This window comes from Dendropsophus ebraccatus, chromosome 11, assembly GCF_027789765.1.
Source record: "Dendropsophus ebraccatus isolate aDenEbr1 chromosome 11, aDenEbr1.pat, whole genome shotgun sequence".
Lineage (NCBI taxonomy): Eukaryota > Metazoa > Chordata > Amphibia > Anura > Hylidae > Dendropsophus > Dendropsophus ebraccatus.
In genome coordinates this window covers 34,763,754-34,777,304 of record NC_091464.1, presented here as the reverse complement: position 1 = coordinate 34,777,304, position 13,551 = coordinate 34,763,754, and the positions used below count along the sequence as shown (strand labels likewise).

General features: G+C 41.9%; 1 protein-coding gene across 4 annotated transcripts in view; it reads left to right on the top strand.

The window, feature by feature from the left end:
* The window catches only part of LOC138767823 (granulocyte-macrophage colony-stimulating factor receptor subunit alpha-like), a 37,457-nt gene that overhangs the window by 5,423 nt on the left and 18,483 nt on the right, over positions 1-13,551 (top strand). For 3 of the 4 annotated variants that reach the window (XM_069945630.1, XM_069945632.1, XM_069945633.1), the window contains exons 2-4: positions 2,796-2,913; positions 5,345-5,490; positions 6,915-7,050. In XM_069945630.1, the coding sequence (XP_069801731.1) occupies positions 2,829-2,913; positions 5,345-5,490; positions 6,915-7,050 (367 nt within the window). In that variant the 5' untranslated portion in view covers positions 2,796-2,828. Of the gene's footprint in view, positions 1-833; positions 2,638-2,795; positions 2,914-5,344; positions 5,491-6,914; positions 7,051-13,551 lie in introns of those variants that run through there. The other variant, XM_069945634.1, reaches the window with a different exon arrangement.

Here is a 13,551-nt window from a genome sequence, read left to right as displayed (position 1 = left end):
AACAACCCTGGGTAAGAGAAGAGTTATGAAATGAAAATGCTATAGTTAGAAAGTAAAAGGAAATCAGGAAGACATAAGGTTTTAGAAGTAGAAGAATCAGAAAAAGAGATCTTTCCTTATCTCCAATATTACTGTATATGGTGGTAGCAGCAGCACAATAGTCAAGCATTAAATAAGCAATAATAATAAAGATACATCAAAGTAAATAGCATATACTTAAAGGGGTACTCCAGCAATGATAATTATAATGATTAGAGCACAGTTACTGTACATCCTGTAACTTAAGTGATGTCTTATCCACTGGTTAACCGAACTCAAAGGGCCTAAGCCCAATGGGAGGCCGGGGCCCCTTAGCAGAGCTAATTAGTAACATGGCGCTGCCTGTTAGTATTGCTCAAGTGACAAAGTCTCTGGCAGCGGGCAGCCAGACACTATGTCCGGCAGCAGCCCTCAGCCTCCGGTTTGCAGAAAGATGGCGGGCCAATTTATCTTCGATATCGCAACATTTAATTTTGCAACCCAGGTGGCCCCCACAGACTAACAATCTTGGTGGGTTGTCAGTCCGGGCCTGGTAACGTACTGATGTCTCCTCTCCCTGGCCAAAGTGCCCTGGAGTGTGTTTCTTTTATGTCTGTCTCCATATTGTACAAAATAAATAAATATAGTAATTAATGAAAAATAATAATAAGTATATCATAAATATGAGTAAACTTTATGCTTACGCTGATCATAAAGTAAGATAAGTAACATTATATAGTTCAGACAATTATGCACATGCCAATTTCTAATAGGTAATTTTTTATTTTTTAGTTTACACTTTCATTTAGAAATTGATAAAGGAGGAAGTGATTTAACTTTTATTAGGGAAGGGAATTTCTAATACAAGGAATCCTCTATCCGAGTATCATATCAGCAGTTCTGTGTTAGCAAAGACTTTTGAAGAGAGGGGTTTAGGGGTAGTGATGTCTGACTGAGTCACCAGTGCAACCAGGTGGTAGGGAAAGCAAATCGCATATTGGGCTGTATAGCTAGAGGTATAACCAGTAGGAATAGAGAGTTTGTGATCCCACTGTATAGAGCTCTAGTGAGACCACATCTGGAATACTGTGTCCAGTTCTGGAGACCTCACCTACAAAAAGATATTGATAAAATAGAACTGGTCCAAAGACGGGCATAAAACAGGAAAGACTTAAAGGGGTTATCCAGGCTTAGAAAAACATGGCACCTCTCCTGTCTTCCGTTTGGGTGTGGGTTTTGCTGCTCAGTTCCATTGTTCCACATATGTAACTATGAAGTGATAGAGCTGAACTTTAATACCACACATGCTAAGGACAGGGGTGGTACTGTTTTTGAAGAAACTAGCTATGCTTTTTCTAAATCTGGATTACACTTTTGAGGATCTAAATCTGTATAGTCTGAAGGAAGGAAGGAAAAAGGGGGACATGATCAAAACCTTTAAATATGTGAAAGGACTAAATAAGGTTCAGGAGGGAAGTGTTTTAATAAGAAACTGAACACAAGAACAAGGCACCAATCTGAATGAATATTTGCGGCACTGTAGTGACACTTTCCCTGCTCCTGGCATTATATTGGAAAAGAACCCACTGCAGGGCTTCCATGGCCGTGCCACCTGTGTTTCAAAGAACACAGAAAAGGCCCTAAGAACAGACTTAAACGTTCGGAAATCTTCTGTGGTAATTTTTTTTTTCAGCCCATTTTGAAGCAATGCTAGGAGGAGCCTTGGGCTGCCATGACAGCATGTTGGGACCGCACAATTATATCACCTTACTACCAATGTTGCAGCTAAATAATGTTAAGATTCCTAGATCAGTATTTTCTGCAGGTGCTGGCTGCAGATAGCTGGGTATGGGGTGGGCTCAGCTTATGAGCACACGCCAAACTCATCCAAAAGCCAGCCACCATATATGAATGGCTGTTGGGCATAAACAGGTTAATTGGAGTTGGGTAAAGTGTAGCACGTAATAACGTTTATAAAGTAGGCATGAAAATAGCAGATCAATTATTTTACAAATACAAACTACCTCAAAATAGAGCATGAGATAAAAATGCTAACATCAGACCTCTTTTCCAGTCTGTGCGGATAGCCTGACTGGTGGAATGGGGTGCGGTGAGTATCACTGTAGCTGCTGTCTATGACTGAGAAGCCAGTCAGCTAAAGGGAGTGATGGCTGAGGAGAACAATTTTGGATCAATGTTTTTCTGTCAGGGCCTGGGGTCAGTTTGTGAAGCTTGGGGGACATGGCAGGTTCTTTACAAGAATTACCCTCTTAAATATCCAAAATTGTAAACCATGAGCAGCGGTCTGTTTCTGCCCTATGATGTACATTTAAAGGAGAAGCCCAGTAAAATGTTCTTATTGAAGTATTGCATTACCCCCAAAACTTATACAAATCACCAATATACACTTATTACGGGAAATGCTTATAAAGTGCTTTTTTCCTGCACTTACTACTGCATCAAGGCTTCACTTCCTGGATAACTTGATGATGTCACGAGCCGACTCCCAGAGCTGTGCGGGCTGTGGCTGCTGGAGAGGATGATGGTAGGGGGACACTGAGGGACACAGGGCGCTGGAGGTTACAGTGCAACTCTTTCTCTACGTGGGAGATTGTAAAGGTATAATGGTATGAAGAGAAAAGCTACCAATCCTTTTTTTTTTTTTGCATCAGAAACTTTATTAAACCTGCATCATGAGTGAAATTACTCTAAGGGCTTAATGATCTATATATTTAAAATGCAACCTTCTAAAACATTTTAATCATGTTTGCCTTTAGATCTGATATCTTCATAGTCTAAATTGTCAGAAAATGGTTCGTTCATTATCTCTCATATTTTTGCTGTGTGTGTGGTTTCCTCTTGGAACAGTGTGCAATGAAGGGAAGATTACTGAAGGTAAGCAGATTGCCAGATTGCAAGTGCTGCGGTGACACTATTAGTATCTTAAAACCTACATTATACTTATGTTTGTAAAAAATTAAAAGTGCAATTCTTTAACAAATAAATAAATAAATAGAATATATATATATATATATATATATATATATAACTTAGTAGATCAGACGCTACACTACGATATGTATATTACGATATGTAATATGTTGTTTTTTTATTTTTTTAAATATTTTTCTTTTATAATGGGAAAGGGGTAATATAAGGGGTAATGGGGCATTTTATTAGGGTTTTTTAATGTGTTTTTTTTTTTTGTTTTTACATTAAGTCTGCTTGAGAGCAGATTCTATCTACAGATCGCCGATCCGACAGGACTGATGTAAGTGCCTTACCCCCGCCTGCCGGTATGATTGGGACCCCCACAGCCATATTTCGGGTGTCCCGATCAGTCAATGACAGGTCCTTGCCCTGTCACTGACTACCTTAAAGGAGAAGTCCGGCAAAACTTTTTATAAAAGTATTGTTTTACCCCCCCAAAAGCTATACACCAATATACACTTACGGGAAATGCACATAAAGTGATTTTTTTTTCCTGCACTTCCTGGATAAAATAGTGATGTCACAACCCGACTCCCAGAGCTGTGTGGGCTGTGGCTGCTGGAGAGGATGATGGCAGGGGGACACTGAGGGACACAGGGCACTGGAGGGACACTGTGCATCCCCCTGCCATCATCCTCTCCAGCAGCCACAGCTCGCATAGCTCTGGGAGTTGGGTTGTGACATCACCATGTTATTCAGAAAGCCTTAATGCATTAGTAAGTGCAGGGAAAAAAGCACTTCATAAGCATTTTCTGTAATAAGTGTATATTGGTGATTTGTATGTGGGTGGCAATGCAATACTTTAGTAAAAAATTTTTACCGGACTTCTCCTTTAAGCGCTGCCATTGCTGTGCATAATCACAGAAATGGTTGCTGTTTTACCCACCATAGAATCAAAGAGATCTGAATACAAAAACTAATCACAGATGGATCTCAAAACAATATTGTTTTGAGATCCATCTGTGATTAGTCATTGTTGTGCATAGCAGAATTTAAGAGGGTTAATGACAGACAGCTGCGGGACCGCATCTGCCTGTCATGCCCGGGTCTGGGGACAGTAATGTGTGCAGTGTTGATCATATTGAAACAGCCCTGCACACACTAAAAGTCAGTCATGGGGTATGTGCAGCAGGACAGTATATAGCCATATGGCGGACTTTTTTAAGACATACAGTACATAAGAAATACTCTTCAATGTTATGTTACATTAAATGTCATTCAATATATGTCACCTTAAAGTGTGTTTCTATTTAAAATGTATAAATATCAACATTTACCAAAGGGGAACGATCAGCAGGTTAGACGAATCTAACCTGCTGATATGTCCCTATTGCACAGGAGACCCATGAGGAAGGCATGTCTCTTGCCTTCCTCCTCCGCAACGTTCTGTGTGCTCCATGATCTGGTAAGATTTGTAAGAGCACTGGGAACCCATTAGGAGCACTGCCCACCCTCATAGCCCTCAGCCGGCTGTGGGTGTCAGTGCTATGGGGGTCGGCAGTGCTTTTAACAGGTACCCCAGCTTTCCTAACGGTCTCAAGGAATCATGGAGCACACCGCTAACTGCACCGGAACAGGGCTGAGGAGGAAGGTAAGAGACATATCTTCCTCCTCAGTGTCTCCTGTGAAATAGAGACCAGTAGAGATGAGCGAACCGGGTTCAGGTTCGAGTCGATTTGATTAGCTGGGGCTGCTGAATTTGGATAAAGCTCTAAGGCTGTCTGGAAAACATGGATACAGCCAATGACTATATCCATGTTTTCCACATAGCCTTAGGGTTTTATCCAAGTTCAGCAGCCACCGCTAATCAAATGCCGAACGTTCGAGTTCAGATCGACTCGAGCATGCTCGAGGTTCGCTCATCTCTAGAGACCAGAGATGAGCAAAGCAGATGGAAATTCTTTTCACGAGGTTTGTTAATTTTGGGTGAAACGCGTTAAGATTTGAGAATTGAATCTTATTAAATTTCATTAAAACAGCCAAACCTGCTTATATAGAGGGGGAGGTGCTGACATCACAGGGGGCCTGCAGCTGATTGGACAGGCACTAGGGATTATGGTAATACCTTTCCCTAGCCCAGCGATGCTCCAGACAGCATGTGCGGCCGCCATTTTGGGTTTTTTTTCCTAACAAATATGCTAGAATTCGCTTAGCAGAACAAAGCGAATTGACAGCGCAATTTGCAGCAAATCTTGATTCGCCAGATTCGCTTCGCTTATCTCTAATAGCCACATATCAGCAGGTTAGATTCATCGAACCTGCTGATAGTCCCCTTTTAAAACTAATATGTGCTAGAAACTGTTTAACTGAAATTTTTTCTTCAACTTTACAAAAGAAAAGACTGCGCCATTACTTCAAGATTTCAAAGTTAAAGTTTCTCCTGGATTCATCAATATTACTTGGAGCTGTAACATAACAAAGGCAATGGAGAAATACAGCTATAAGGTTGTCTTTCAGAAGCGATATCGTGAGACGCTGAATGTAAGAATGCAACAGTCAGATGGTCTGTATAAAATACTGCTATGCATCAAAACTTGCTGCTAGAAGGTTTATGCCACTCTTAGTAAGGAGTCAGTAGAAATAGCTATCACCTAGCACAGCAAACAGTTTTCTCACGTGTTTTGCCATTTTTTTAGTTTCCTGTAGTCTACAGCCATACCACATTATGAAAATGTTCCCAACAAGTTTGTTTTTAGCTTAATAGAAAAACGGAAATCTGGCTTAAATCTCCTTCCGACATGTCAGATATACACAATAAGAGGAAGTCACAGGTGACAATTGTCAAAGATCTGGTTCCAAGTAGGGATGGTCCGAACCTGGTTCGGACAGGGTTCGGACGAACCCGAAACCTCCGCAATGATTATCGCTGTCTGCCCGCTCCGTGCAGCGGGCAGATCCAGCGGGAGGAACGCCTGGAAAACTGGGATACATTCTCTACCTGTAACACCACACAGCATGCTGTATTCTCTACCTTAGGGATGGTCCGAACCGAGTTCGATTCGGGTTCGTACAAACTCGAACCCTCGGTAATGCTTCCCGCTGTCTGCCCGCTCCGTGCAGCGGGCAGATCCAACGGGAGGACCGCCTGGAAAAATGGGATACAGCCATAGCAATAGGCTGTATCCCAGTTTTCCAGGCGGTCCTCCCGCTGTATCTGCCCGCTGCACGGAGCGGGCAGACAGCAGGAATCCGATGCCGAGCGTTCGGGTTCAGCCGAACCCTAACCTCGGCGGGTTCGGACCATCACAAGTTCCAAGGTCAGTAATTGGTTTCAAAAGTAATACGAATGATGCTTTACTTTGTTCTTTAATGGTTAAAAATACATAGATACTCAACAAGAAATGTTTAGCAAAAGGCTTATTATTTATTCTTTTTGGCACTGTATCCTACTGGGGTCAGTACCTAGCTCCAGGTTACTGCCTTGTGTCTTGTAGAAGGTATCAATGGCGTGAACATGGTTTGTCTCAGAGGACATCACTCCTTCCAAAGGTTTCTAGCACTGTATGCTAGCGGTAGTTACTTGCATAAGAAAGAATAAGTCTCTTTTGGTACCTGACAAGGGTCCTGGCCTAGGCCAGGCCCTGGCTTCACTGCAGCAGGAAGATCTTCGCACCAGGATCTAGCTCCTTTTTATTAGGGTAACTTAGCTAGTGTGTGATTGGTGGGGCTGTGTTTGTGTAAGAAAGAAGAGAAAGGATAAGCAGAAACGTGAGGGAACAGAGCTGTGCTGGGACACTACACTTTGTATCTTCCTCAATAATTCTCACTAGACTTAAAAGTTGAATATATAGTTTTTTTTCTACTTTAAGGCTATTAGTTTTGTATTGTCATTAATCAGTGGAATTTGTAAGTAAATTATAATGTAAAGAAGAATATTTTAAAGAACTATTTTTTACATCTTGTAGGTGGCCGCGTGTTCATTTGTATATGAAGTCCATAAGGATATGGAATTCATTCTGCACAAAGGACTGAGTGTCCAACTTTCAGTACTTGATGGCCAAAAAACCATAGATAAAAATGAAAGCGTATATATGCCTTATGGTAAGTGTTTTTTTGTTTTGTTTTTTCATTTTTTTAGTTTTACAGTATCTTCGATTGTGCTTATACAGTGATGGTGAGAGATGGGGGAGAGTTGTCAAATTATAGAATTGTCTAGATTCTTTGAAAAATGAAAGATGGAATCTGATTGATTGCTAGGGGCAACTAAGAAAATTCTACTTTACACCTGTTTGATAAATCTCCCCCTAAGTGTCTATTTGTATCATTGCATGTAGTTTTCAGATATTCTTCAGTGATGTTTGGAGGGAAAATTACAGACAGAAACTTATTTAATGGGCAAAGTAGCCATGAATTATCTTCTTCTAGCCAGGGCTGTATTTGCTATTAGGCATCCATGGGCCTGCGCCTAGGGCACCAGTGTTACAGTTTAATATATAAGCCATATCATGAGAAGATAGAAATGTATGGGCTGAGCATATATGCCTACTGGGGGAACCTTTATTTTGCAGGATTAATATTTCTATCATGAGGTGCCATAATACTTACCTCTTTAGAGATCTGTGTATCTGTTACCGCCTACACTATTCATAATAGATAAGTATGTGTATACAGCGGGCGGACCTAGAAGATGCGATTGGTAACTGTCTGGCTGGGACTTTAAGACACGGGACAAGTGAGGCCCTGCACTGGCACCTGCCCCCGCTATCCCTACCTACTTAGCACTATCTGCCCTAGGCTGCAGCGGGTAACTGGGTGACAGTCCCTGACCTGGATTGGTAAAACACAGAGACAAAGACTGAAGAAACAAACACAAGATACTCAGGGTAAACAAGCCAGGTTGGTAATTAACAGTCGATGCAGTACAAAATCGGAAGTCCAGGAGAATAGTCGAAAAGTCAAGCCAAAATCCGGAAACCAGGAAATACAAAATCAGGATACAACACTAACTTAAAGAGACTCTATCGCAGGCAAGAAAACATGATAGGGTAGGTAGTTTTATGGAGGCTGGAAACCCAGCCCCAGGCATGATTGGGGCGGAAACTCCAGCCCCCAACAATACACAGAGTTGACTGATGGTGCCGGCCGCCAGTCAGCATAAGGTTAAACTGGACACCTGTGCCAATTGACCGACGGCGGTGAAGTCCAGGGCACAGCAAGAACAAAGAATGCCTTTGCTGACACGCCCCTAGCAATTGGCCGGGCCAGTTATCAGGGACCCCATTGGTGCGCTCCCCACAACCTGCTTGACTGGTTGCCAGGGTTGCTGTCAGCACCTGTGGAAGACTGGTCGTTTGCTCCAACGTTGGCACCTGTGGGAGGCCAGCTGTACGCGCTGGCATCGCCAGTAGCGGAGCGTGACAGCCGGCTCTTGACAATAACTACGCATGCGCAGTGTTATAAACTGATGACTTGATCTAACTGAAGTAGTATCACTAACTTATACACGCTAGGGCGTCATTTTAATCCGGTCTGTCTGCCATGGCATGGAGTTCCTCACCTCTAAATGACATATTCATTAAACTTTGGTCTGTTACAGTTGTTCTATACTTTATTCTTAATTATAATGGATATATAAGCAGGGCCCCGACTCACACTCCCTACTCCTGTCAAAGTTCCAGTATGGGAACATAACAGGTAGGGTGTGCGTGGATGGCAATACCTGTTACAACCTACATGGTGATATCTTTTACAATTCATAGGATTTGTGTTTTGGCACTTTACTTCATTAGCACTTTTTGCTTATTTACTATATTTGCACAGGACATGTATTTATATTTATATTATTTGGTCATATTCCTGTGATTGTGGGATTTGCATTGGTATATTTCATCTTATGTTGTAGGTTGTACACATTATTGTATTGGAGGTGTTTGCAGGCTCGATGGACAGACTGTATTGACTCTAGCTTCATTGTATGGGAGATTTTTGTGTTTTTATAGTGTTATGTGTTATGTATTACGTATAAAAATAAAGATTATAGTTGCTATAATGAATTGGTGTGCCTGGCATTATGGGACATACTGTACACTGCTTCTTTGGTTTAGTATTTGCATGATAGGTATGTCAGTCAATGAGCACCCATAATTAGGTTGTGTATTTCCCCTATTTCTTGTGATGACAATAGGGCACTAGTGTTGGGGAAAGAGAGAGAGCCATTCAGCGAGTAAAAATAAGTTCAGGAGATCAGAACTGCAAATTTTGCCTATAGATTTGCAGCCGTAGCATGCAGATTGATTTCACCACTTATAGTACATAGTAAGATCAACAGTGAATCTCTACGTGTAATTCCTACACTTGTAGAATCAATGGGGTGGTATAAGTCTGAGTGCCTTGGACAACACAAGCTGTAACTATGGCTCTAACTCTACCACACTCCAGACTAGACTACACTGGACTTGTTCTTCTTCCCCTAACAGGGGACCTGGCAGAGCCAGCGCTCAGCTGAACTACAGCAGGGACAATCTTGTTGTGTGTCCGCTCTCTACCTAAATAAGACTCACTAACAGTTCTTCTCCCCATGTGACAACTTCCTACAGGGTGTGCAACACCTCCTGTGAGTGGTGGAGAAGAAAGTGCAGAGAAAGAAATGAGAATAAAGATAGGTGGGGAACAGAAAAAAGCTTATTTGTCACGTCCGTAGGGGAACAGTGAGCCCTAACTGAACCCAGCCCACTGTCCCTACCTACTTGAACGTACTGCCCTAGGTGACAGACAGACCCCTAGGTGACTGGACGGCAGTCCCTATGCTGCTAAGTGCAGGGCCAGACAAGGAGAAAAGTCAGCAGTCCAAGTCAAACCAGCCAGGTACGTATAAACCACAAATCATAACCAAAATCAGTCAGAAAACAAGCCAGAGGTCAAATCCAAGATAGCAAAACAGTACAAAATCACAATACAAAAGGAATACCGTTTAAACAGGCCAAGGTGAGAAATACTGTCAGGAGCGAGGTACAAAATCAGATAACAAGCCAAAGTCAGGAAACAAATGCAGAGGTCAGGAACACAGGGAGTCAGAACACAGAGTAATGCTGGTGAAGTAAAGCAAGGCAAAACTATCACTGGCAGCTATGGAGCCTCAGCTACTCGTTTAAATCCACCGCCCCTGATTTGCATGGAGCGCCTGGCAGCTCGTGATTGGCTCTGTGCTCCTGCACAGCTTCGCTCCTGCCACCAACTGCTGATAGGCTGCTTACCTGCAGCATCAGCTGGCTGGGCGTTTATGGGGATGTCAGCCTGACTCTGCCTCTGCAGCGCTGCAGAGTGACCAGGTAAATACATGACATTATTGGTGCACAGATTATCAACAAACAATAACCCCTTGTTCACTACAGCTGTGCAATATACAAGAACATATACTAATAGTAGCGATATCTAGTGGCAAAACTTAGGTACAACTTCATTACCACTTTTACTTAGAGTACAGGCTTTTGCGAGGGGTGTATGGACCAATTACACCCGTGGTGGGACACCACACTGGCAAATCAATCAATTCCTTATTATCATGCATCCACGGAGGTGATATTGGAGGCAGTCACCCACCACCTATGTCTTTCTTTTACATTTGATTCACAAATAACTTGTTAAACCTTAATGATGATTTGTCCTGTATATAATAAAATATTACATACATTTAAAAGAAGATATGCGGTGTCCCTATACTTGTGTCATTGTAGTTTATAAAGTGTCCCAGGACCTGTGTTCCAGCTACAATTTATGAACAAGTTGTCATATGGCTGTGTTCACTTTTCTAACATGTACAAGCTTGTAAGTTTACCTGTGTAACTGTCTTTGCATAATACATTGCATACACTGAAGTGAAACAGTAGTGTAAGGCACAGTGTGTGGAAAAACCGAGCGCCGACCTGTCAGGTCAGAGCTCGCTTCCTTCTCGCCTTCTGTGCTATTACATGCACAAAGAGCAAATGTGGGGAAGCGGGGAGAGGGGGTGCAGATAGCTGTGAAAGGGGTTGCATGGACGATCCTTTGATCATTGAAAAGAGTGGTGGTCTGCTGCCACCAATCGTATTCCATGAAGCAGCGACCAGCAGACCATCGCTGCTGTTATCCTTTTTATCATGCATGTCGGCTGATCATTGCCTATTAACATAAACTAATACTAATATGGCCGGAGAGGAGGTGACTGAGGGCAACGAAGTCCACTCAACTCCCCAGTTCCAGCGGTGGGTCCCGTATGGCGGCGCTCCGGTCCCCGCTGCAGAGGAACCGCTCCAGGGACCCGCCGCTGGAACCGGGGAGGTGAGTGGACGTCTTTGCCCTCAGCCACCTCCTCCCCGGCCATATAAAAAAAGCCCCCAGGCCGGAGTACCCCTTTAGGTGCTATCCTTAGGTAAATCTGAACCTTCTCAAGTTCCAGATAAGCCACAGTTTTCGTACACTTCACGCTATAAAGATAGGGTTCTAACAGACTTTGGCTCTAGAAAGGAGTTTTTTCTAAAGGCCCTATTACACAGAACAATTACACTGGTCAACAGCCAAAAAGATTCCGACATGAAAACAGTTGAACTTAACTAATTGCTGAGATCGAAAATGATGTTCAAATTTTGAAAGTGTCTCTAATTTTCAAGATATAGATGTACTTTCTATATTTCTCACAGCCTGTGATACAATACTGGTAAAAGTTTGATTCGGATCTGTATATGATTATATTGTGGGGGTGATTCAGCTCTGTATATGATTATATTGTGGGGGTGATTCAGCTCTGTATATGATTATATTGTGAGGGTGATTCAGCTCTGTACATGATTATATTGTGAGGGTGATTCAGCTCTGTATATGATTATATTGTGAGGGTGATTCAGCTCTGTATACGATTATATTGTGAGGGTGATTCAGCTCTGTACATGATTATATTGAGAGGGTGATTAAGCTCTGTATATGATTATATTGTGAGGGTGATTCAGCTCTGTACATGATTATATTGTGGGGGTGATTTGGCTCTGTATATGATTATATTGTGGGGGTGATTCAGCTCTGTATTTGATTATATTATGAGGGGTGATTCAGCTCTGTATTTGATTATATTGTGAGGGTGATTCAGCTCTGTATTTAATTATATTGTGGGGTTGATTCAGCTCTGTATATGATTATATTGTGGGGGTGATTAGGCTCTGTATATGATTATATTGTGAGGGTGATTCAGCTCTGTATTTGATTATATTGTGAGGGTGATTCAGCTCTGTATATGATTATATTGTGGGGGTGATTTGGCTCTGTATATGATTATATTGTGAGGGTGATTCAGCTCTGTATATGATTATATTGTGGGGGTGATTCAGCTCTGTATATGATTATATTGTGGGGGTGATTCAGCTCTGTATTTAATTATATTGTGGGGGTGATACGGCTCTGTATATGATTATATTGTGGGGGTGATTTGGCTCTGTATATGATTATATTGTGAGGGTGATTCAGCTCTGTATTTGATTATATTGTGAGGGTGATTCAGCTCTGTATATGATTATATTGTGGGGGTGATTCAGCTCTGTATTTAATTATATTGTGGGGGTGATACGGCTCTGTATATGATTATATTGTGGGGGTGATTTGGCTCTGTATATGATTATATTGTGAGGGTGATTCAGCTCTGTATTTGATTATATTGTGAGGGTGATTCAGCTCTGTATATGATTATATTGTGGGGGTGATTTGGCTCTGTATATGATTATATTGTGAGGGTGATTCAGCTCTGTATATGATTATATTGTGGGGGTGATTCAGCTCTCTATTTAATTATATTGTGGGGGTGATTCGGCTCTGTATATGATTATATTGTGGGGGTGATTTAGCTCTGTATTTGATCATATTGTGGGGGTGATTGGGCTGTGTATATGATTATATTGTGGGGGTGATTCAGCTCTGTATTTGATTTTATTGTGGGGGTGATTTGGCTCTGTATTTGATTATATTGTGGGGGTGATTCAGCTCTGTATTTGATTATATTGTGGGGGTGATTCAGCTCTGTACATGATTATATTGTGGGGGTGATTCAGCTCTGTATTTGATTATATTGTGAGGGTGATTCAGCTCTGTATATGATTATATTGTGAGGGTGATTCATCTCTGTATATGATTATATTGTGGGGGTGATTTGGCTCTGTATATGATTATATTGTGGGGGTGATTGGGCTCTGTATATGATTATATTGTGGGGGTGATTTAGCTCTGTATTTGATCATATTGTGGGGGTGATTGGGCTCTGTATATGATTATATTGTGGGGGTGATTGGGCCCTGTACATGATTATATTGTGGGGGTGATTCGGTTCTGCCTGTGATTGTACTGTACTAGAGGGATGAAGCAACTATCCATGTAATTGTATTGGGTAGGCTGGCTGGCTGAGATGTGATTTTGCATGGGGGTAAAGCAGCTCTGCATATGATTACACTGGGATGGTTACTGGGGGCTTTAGATGGAAAACAAAATGGTCAACAATGCTCAAGAAATTCCAAATTCACAGTCCACTAGATGCCATACTTGCCAGAGTTCAATAAAAAAAATTCTTAAAATTCTGTAAAAATTCTT